This window comes from Cydia strobilella, chromosome 7 (assembly GCF_947568885.1).
Source record: "Cydia strobilella chromosome 7, ilCydStro3.1, whole genome shotgun sequence".
Taxonomy (NCBI): Eukaryota; Metazoa; Arthropoda; class Insecta; order Lepidoptera; family Tortricidae; genus Cydia; species Cydia strobilella.
The window spans coordinates 8,477,998-8,486,924 of NC_086047.1; the positions used below are offsets into that span (position 1 = coordinate 8,477,998).

The 8,927-nt window shown below is 36.8% G+C and overlaps 2 protein-coding genes across 2 annotated transcripts; one reads left to right on the forward strand and one right to left on the reverse strand.

Annotated features, from left to right (window-relative positions):
• Nucleotides 1-2,224: 2,224 nt before the first annotated feature.
• On the forward strand, nt 2,225-7,031 carry LOC134743051 (uncharacterized). The gene is made up of 6 exons (XM_063676331.1): nt 2,225-2,620; nt 2,950-3,105; nt 3,974-4,419; nt 5,329-5,512; nt 5,820-5,952; nt 6,275-7,031. The coding sequence occupies exons 1-6, from the start codon at nt 2,354-2,356 to the stop codon at nt 6,922-6,924; spliced, it is 1,836 nt and encodes a 611-aa protein (XP_063532401.1). The 5' UTR covers nt 2,225-2,353; the 3' UTR covers nt 6,925-7,031.
• A 263-nt stretch (nt 7,032-7,294) lies between these two features.
• LOC134743053 (large ribosomal subunit protein uL29m) lies at nt 7,295-8,175 on the reverse strand. Its single transcript, XM_063676332.1, has one exon. The coding sequence runs from the start codon at nt 8,105-8,107 to the stop codon at nt 7,337-7,339; it is 771 nt and encodes a 256-aa protein (XP_063532402.1). The 5' UTR covers nt 8,108-8,175; the 3' UTR covers nt 7,295-7,336.
• Nucleotides 8,176-8,927: the final 752 nt, after the last annotated feature.

Here is an 8,927-nt window from a genome sequence, read left to right on the forward strand (position 1 = left end):
ACCGAGGGTTCCGTACTTTTTTAGTATTTGTTGTAATAGCGGCAACAGAAATACATCATCTGTGAAAATTTCAACTGTCTGGCTATCACGGATCACGAGATACAGCCTGGTGACAGACAGACAGACAGACGGACAGTGAAGTCTTAGTAATCCTTATTACTCGGATTACTCCCGTTTCCCGTTTTTACCCTTTGGATACGGAACCCTAGGCGAGTCCGACTCGTATTTGTCCGGTTTTTTACTGAAAACATACCATGTGGGGTATGAAAAGAAAGGGCTTTTTCAGTAGACAACAAATATAATTATAACACATTATAACATTTTCAACTTGGTCCAACAAATTTTTAGAAAACGCTCATTTTTTTTAAACGCCAAGGTCGTGGAAATGTACTTTAGTATTATGGATGGTATAGAAAGGATGCCAATCTCTTATGGCAGAATTGTTGCAAAAGTGACCGCTTTCAGCTTTAAATAATAGTTCCTAATCTCTCCAGTGGCGCTAGTTAGGCTCTGGGACATGAGTAATGGTATAACATGAACCATATAAGGCAACAAATAACCCAACCAAATTACGTAGGTTGTTTTTGGTAGTATTTCGGTGTATAGTGGCGCCGACTAATTACTGTTTTTTGATGGACACTTTTCATACATAGAGATTTGGCTCCTTTATATAGTCTCCATGTTTAGTATGTACTACATACTAGGAGGATAAAACCAAACGGAGACGCCACGTCTGTATTTTTCTGTACAAAAAGTCTGCCGATTTTTGCGGGGGAGGGGAACGTCAATTCAATGAGGGCTAACGCGTATGAATTCGCCGCTAGGGGCGCTAGTGTAGATGGTGGTCTTTTCCATAGTTCGAAATGTCAAATGTCACTTGTCACTTCAATGACTGACACCTGTTCTTTAGTCTTTTGGACCACCATCAACAGAGGCGCCAACTGGTGAGCAAAAAAACGATAGCCCTCATTCAATTTTTCAGGTAGTATGGCTCCATCGATGATTTCGCCAACGTCAAAGTGGGATCCACGTGGGATCGAATTAATATTTCTTGATTAAAACATATACATAGCCAGTGTACGGTAAACAATAAAATTATGGGCCTCTAGGGCTCTAGCTAGACACGGTTAGAGGTAGAAATATCAAATGCTCTTAGAGCACGACGTTGTTCGGTGGTTGTTGTATTTGTCTCGTAAAACCGATAGCTGGATTTTACGAGAAGCACGCGGACTACCGGCCGTTGACTCCAAACTGGTAGTTAAACACGCTTTGAGATTAATTCTCCATTCACTGCACACTACCACATTAGATATATTAGGTACTGTATAATAAAGCTATCGATATTACACATATTAATGAGCAAAAAACAAAGGGATTTGGCAGACTATTTTCAACAGAGGGGAACGCCTGTTAATGGCTACTCCGTTTGGTTATATCCTCCTAGGTTATATATTTGTATTTATATATTTTAAGGGCCCTCCACACTCGTGCGCACGGCGCGAAGCCGCGAACGCGAGTGTGACGTCGATTTCGCAGATTGTTCATGCCTTCGCGCCTTGTTCCCCGTTTTTTTGGTGGTTTTTCGGCCTGCATCAAAAGCTTCCTCCACACTCGTGCGCGAATCGCGGCGCGAAGCCGCGAGTGTGGAAGAGGCTTATTATTAATCTTGCCACAGAGGAGCCAAAATAGTGTAAAGCCCGCTCCTGACTACGCAGCGCGAAGCCGCGAACGCAAGTGTGGATTCGATTTCGCTGATTAGCGAACTAGACTCCACACTCACGTTCACGGCTTCGCGCCGCGATTCGCGCATGAGTGTGGAGAGAACTTAATGTGAAGTCTTGCAAGTTTGCGCTTCGCGTCTTCTTTGACGCGGGCCGAAAAACCGACAAAAAATGGAGAACAAGGCGCGAAGGCGTGAACAATCTGCGAAATCGACGCCACACTCGCGTTCGCGGCTTCGCGCCGTGATTCGCGCACGAGTGTTAAGGGCCCTTATTAATTATATTATGATTATTGTATTAAGCGGCTATATGAAACTGCTAAATCACGTATGAAGCCATAGATAAAACTCGCCGGCATCTTGCAGCAAACCAAACTGCAAAATCGCCGCGATTCACTCACATAGTTTGGAGGAAGCTCTAGAACCGCTCCAAGATGGCTCCAAGTTTGCGGTCCGGTGCGCCCGTCTGTTACAGGACACTTGACAGTAGTTGACAGTTGACAGTGAAAACGAGAAATTGGCGCGTTCTTGATCTCTTGGATTTGTTATTATTTTCTATTTTCTGTGATTTATAATAACTCGAACTGAATCCTGATTTTTAATATGCATTACGCCATTACTAATTAACAAGCCATGTCCAGTCCCGAAAAGAAACGTATGAAATATAGTCCTTATAATCAAGTACAACGTGAATCCACAAATGTAACAGAAAAGCGTACAAGGTCTGAATTAAAAACAGAATTAGAACGACAAAAAGAGCTGCAAACCATGAAGAGGAAAAATTTTGTAAATGCATGTGAAAAGGTGTCATGTGAAACATATTTAAATCGGCAAAAACGGCTACAAATCTTGAATTTACCAACCTGTGCAAAAAGTGAATGCAACCATTTAAAACATGAGGTAAACTACGACTCCAAAGTTTTGTTTGTATAATAACAATAAGTAAACTGGACACATTTTTATGTGTACCTAAATGTAAATGTATGATGAAGAAATGTTCAGGTATCCCTGGATTTCTCCAAATTTGGAGTTGGTATGTCAAGTAGCAAAGGGGTTTTTTGGGAAACACCTGGACAGTTTCACTAATAATCCCCTACTTGTTAGGCTTTAATCAGTTTAATCCTACAAATGAAAAATATTTGTTTGATGAGATATGCATGAATATTGACTTCAAACATAACAGAATATAATAATCATCAATTTAATTATATTTCTTAAATTTATTTCAGACATTACATGAAATGCCTTGTTATGCTACAGAGACTTTCAACATTGAGATAAAAACCGGAATGTGGTATGATGCATTAGAGGTGTGCCAAGTCAACATTTCATGTGATCAATACTTATCGGCTGAAGTCATGAAAGAAATTATTGAAATAATGCTGGTAAGGATCAGTTTTTAGAGTTCCGTACCCAAAGGGTAAAAACGGGACCCTATTACCAGACTCCACTGTCCGTCTTTGTCTGTTCGTCTGTCTGTCACCAGGCTGTATCTTATGAACCGTGATAGCTAGATAGTTGAAATTTTCACAGATGTTGTACTTCTGTTGCCGCTATAACAACAAATACTAAACAAAACAAACAAAATATTGAAGTGGGGCTCCACTTCAATATTTATTTTATTCTCTCTCATATGAACAAACGTAATTTTTTTTACTGTTTTTTGTGGTACAGAACCCTTCGTCCGCGACTCCGACTCGCACTTGGCCAGTTTTATTATATTCTATTTTATTACCTGCTATTGCAACATAATGGTTAAAGTAAATCTGTTTGTGGAAGAAATTTAAAGACTACAAACTGAAGTTGAGGAGTGCGAGATAACTAACTGCCTAGTCACAAAAAAAATGCGAAGTTAAGGTATACAGTGTGAAAAGAATGAATGGGCCCTTGCCTGTGCCTTAAAACCTTAAGTTAGCTCATTTTGCTTAAAGGAAACATTCTTTTATTTTTTAAAAGAGACAAAACTGCATTCAAACATTTTTTTAAACTCGCTTGTCTTGCCCGGAAATCAAACCGACTAAAAATTCCAAAAAAAAACACCCTATTTTATTATGTTAGACAAGCAAAATTGAAAAAAAAATGAAAAATCCTTGAATGCAGTTTTGTTTATTTTCAAAAGTAAAAGAATGTTTCCTTTAAGCAAAATGAGCTAACTTAAGGTTTTGAGGTACTTTCTCTCCAGGCCCCATTCATTCTTTCCACACTATGTAAATTTGTCTAGCAATAATTCAAAATTTGTATTACATGTTTCAGAATGCACACGATGATAGTTATGTAAACTACACAGTGGAGGAATTAATAGATAAATGCCAACAAGTCCTTGCTGTGAATTTCAGCACTCACCCTCCATGTCCCATAGTATTAAGAAAGTGCTATGAGAACTTTCTTACAACACCTATGGATTCGAAAGGCAACACATTTACTAATCGAAAGGAATGCGGCTTTAATGAAGGAGTAATTAAATATTGTATGAACCGGCTGGAAAATGACATAAATGCTGAAAACAATGAACCCCTAGTAAATCTGTATGAGAACACACCTTTTGAAATGAAGGAAGGTGTTCAAGGTTTACATTGGCAAAAGGAAAAATTTGAAATATTTGAGAGACTTGAAAGACCAGAAAGAATTAAAAGGCTGATGGCCGTCCTTGAGAGCACCATTGAACTAATACAATACGATCTCGCCATATGGCTTACAAGGTTTCATATTTTTATTATCATAAATATTATTGTGTTACTTTTAACATAGGTATACCTATTGAGAATTCCATTCTCTATCTAATATAGACAGTCCATGTGTCTCTTTCTGAGACACACTAAAGAAGTGAGTGTTTACAGCACTCGCAAGGATTCTATTTTGATTCCATTTAACTTATGTGAAAATTCTGCTTGTATCCAGTCCGGTTTATCTTGTCCTGCAGATTTTCATATATTTCATGTGATAGACAACAGCATTTATAGGATTCTGTATTCTCAGCCATTTCTACTTGTATATGTGACCACTGACCAGTATAGTCTATTGAACATACATCAGCGTTTTGGGTGCAGGAATGATTTCATGTATTAATAACTTTGTTTATTGTAAAGTAATTACCAAACTATGAATTAAAAATAGGTAGTAAACTTCAAATGTGCTTATAAATGTCAAAATGTGAAATCTGTTGCCTAGATAATAAAGGTGATGGATCTCTTTAACACATTCACTGCCCCCAACGCACATGTGCGTTCACCGTCATACAAGTTTGTTCCTAGGCCACGCCCCCTGGCAGTGAATGCGTTAAATATTAAATAACAGGGTAAACTACCCTTTTTCCAGCCTCTCAAAAATTGGCATTGTCACCTTTACCTTATTTTAATGCAGCAATGACTTTGCTGCAAACATAAAGTAAAGACTTACCCCCTTATAATCCTTATTCATAAAACTTTACAGGCCTAATGTAGTTACATTATGTTTTATCCCTTTCTTACAAATACATAAGTCAAAATGACAGATAAAGACAAACGATTCATAGCTAATTCAGGCCAGTATCACGTTTATGAATAACGCCAAATTCAGTACCAAGTCCCAATATTAATTTAATAATTTTTTAGATAATAATATCCTTACAGGCACACCAGGAATATGGGCAGACATATTATGAATTTGAAAGGAAGACCCTTGCTTGCTGCCCTTCTATGGCCAACTACTCCCCTAAACACTGGCGGTTTCACCAAAAATTGTCGCCAGATAGTTAACTTGTTTATATACGTCATTCACCTGCAGTATCCGGAGGAACACATACAACTAATGACTGTATGTATGTTAGTCCGGCAATAAATATGACGAAAAATATTTGTTGTCAACTGTACCAATGATTTATCTGAAAAAAAAGACTACTAGATGGACCATATAAAACGACTTGTGGTCACCATATGGCGCTTCACGTTTACGGCCTATAATTCATGTAAATTACAAGTATCTACTTTTAGGTCCAGGGGTATACAATAACATCCATGGGCTAATATTATATTAGTGTCTAATATACAAAGCAGCATTTTTATTGTGGTTAAAATTTGTAGAATCTACATTTTGTAAATGCTCCTATTATTATCTTTTTCAGACCTGGCTAAACACGATGATTCAAATTATCTATATATGTGAAACAAACTCCAATAGTGACTACCCCAATTTAGGAAAATACTGCAACTCATTTGCAACTAAATTTTATGAAAGCATGACAAGTAATGAAAAAGGCAAGTACAAATTTATTCACTAGTGCTGACTAATAATAGTACAAAATAGTATAGTCTGAGCCCGTTGTAGCCTTAGTACGAATTATTATAGACATAGACATGCATAGCACTGTCATGCTCAACTCACACACCTGCAAGCCTTACGAATTGATATATGTACATGTATAGGTGCATACATGTTTATGGTTCCAAATTACTTATTTTATTTATTTATTTAAAATTTGATTCAGGCAACAAGGCCCATGTTACAAATGCCTATTTTAAATGCGTATTTTGTACTGGCAGTGTTTGCATACTCTCTCTAATTGTCTTTATTTTGCAGGTCTGTCCAATGATTCAGTAATACATATATTGGAAAGAATTCAGCCCCAATTCATGAGATACTTGATAGGAATGCATGTTACCAAATCATTTTTAAAGGTCAAAGAAAAAGAGGACAATGTGATCAGAGTTTTAATTGACTACATTGAAAAGTGTCAAAAGGAAGGATATCCTGAATGCAGTGACATACAAGTATTGAAATCACAATCTTCCACATCAGACAAAACTTATGACATGTTACTCTCTTTGATGGAGCAATGCAGACTGGATGATGTTAGTCTTTCAAACTCGGACAACAATAACAATAATGGATTTCCGAAAATTTCACCCTCAGGGCCTGATAAAGTTGTCAGTGAATATCAGGTGGTCCATGTACTATATGTTACACTTGAAGCTCTTTTAGATACCTATAGCGTGAAAACCGTACAAGAGACATTAGATGATCTCAATAACAAATTATTGCAAGACTCTTCACAAGCTTTCAATATAGTTATGCCCAAACCTGGCACATATTCTGTTTCTGTAGACTACATAAAGAAATACAGAACGATTTATGCATCCCTACAAGAACTTATAAAGATGAAGCAAATAATGATGAAAGATGAAGGGTGGCCGGAGGTGCTGGATCTGTTTAATAATATATTGGAATAGCACTCAATACTTTTTAAGATTTTAATAACAAAACTTCCGTGAGACACAGACATTAAACATATTAATAACGGGTCAGTCACGTATTTTAAGTCGAAAACGCTCTACATGTTTCACTCTGTACTGAGGAGCGTCATCAGGAGCTTGATGACGCTCCTTGGTACGGAGTGAAACATGTCAAGCGTTTTCGACTTAAAATACGTGAGTGACCCGTTATTAATATGTTTAATACTTTTTAAGATTTTTTTACATTTTTACTTTTTATGATTCTATGTTTTAAATACAGATGTACCTGCTGATTAAACTATTTTTGAACAAATTATAAAAGTTACCATGAGACGAGAAATAAATAATACTTCTGTATTTTCCAGAGAACTGTTTTTATTAAACTACCATACATAAATAAAATAAAAAACTAATATTTCGGCATGAAATGACCTCTAGCCTTCCTGCTGAGTTTAGCTCTCTCTATATCAACATCGGGGTACTCTGCTTTAAGTTTTTCCATATCCATGTCAGGGAACCTTTTCAAAAGGTGTTGCACATGATGAAAGTCCCTATTCCGAGCCTTGCGTTTCTCATTGAGCTGTTTCTCTCTATACAATCGGAAAAATTTCTTCACAGCCCTGCTGTTAACAATTCCATGTTCCAAATAAGGCTTCACCCATCGACTATTCATGAATTGCGGAATAAAATATTCCTTCTTTTCGTACTTTTCTGGCAACCCAAATACATTTACAACATCAGTTACTGGTCTCTCTCCAGTTTCTCCTGTCTCCAGCTGGTAATATGCCACATTACGCTCCCTCACAACTGTCTCTATGTTATTCATGGACTCTTGCACTTTATCTATTCTTTCTGGATTAGGAAACAATCTTACTTTTTCAGTACATGCATGTTCCATAGTATAAAGCATGTTGCGTTCTTTTAAGAGCACATACCACAGCTTGTGTAGATCAGTGTTCGATTTTATCCTAAGTTCATCTAGTTTCCACGCTCTTCCTACTTTAATATTAGTCTCCTTCCAGTTTTTCTTGTTATCGAAAAATTCCATTAGATCTTGAACAACATTAGTTGTGTGTAAGGTTTTTCTGTTGAAAACGGGGACACAAGCACCAACAACATTGTAAGACTGGTGGTACAGCGCTACTGATGTCTTAATTAAACTCCTGATACTAGGAATCATTGTACTTAATATTTAAACCTATATTTTTGCGAGAATTTTACAGCCTTTGCAGGTTAGTATTGAGGATGAACACAAAATGACAATTTTGACAATTGAAATTGACAAGGGTAGAGACTTATTTTTTAAACAATTATGACCTGGATAAGAGTCCTTTAAGCCAAGTGAAGTGACATTTTTTTTAAACAATTTTGGCCCATGAATATAAGGTGGAGCGAGCTGTCACTTTTTTTTGCGATACTAAATTGAACCTTATTACCGAGCTAAAAAGGTGATAGAGATAGGCAATAGAGAAAACGGTACACATGAGATAGCAAACCAGAGCCCCGTATCTCACTCGCACATGTTGCCAATGTTAAAAAGATACCATTGTGGTAGTATCTATATGAATATACTACTGAAATTTACAATATTTGAGTGCTATATTCAAATTACGGTTCTGATATATTTTAAGAAGCGCAAAAACAAGTTTTCGCGCCTACATTTTTTAAAATTGCCGCCTTTTTCTACTGACAAGGTTTGCTTGACCAACTATATATTCTTTAGACTGCAGATACGGACTTCAGATTTTTTTTTTAATCAGCGTTTTTAACCCAAGCTTAGACAATTTACAGGAAAAGAAAGCTTTCGGAACGTCACGTCATGTCATGATTATTTATGGTTAGTTTTTTTTGTTAGGAATGTTAGGAAGAAGACGCAAAGCAGGAAGAAAATGTTTGTGATATTGTAAAAAAGCTGTGCCTGTGGACTTTTTTATTAAAGTTATAAACGACTTATCAAGAACCGAATGAAAGTGTTAGTGCTGTGCTGCTGATAAAGAATT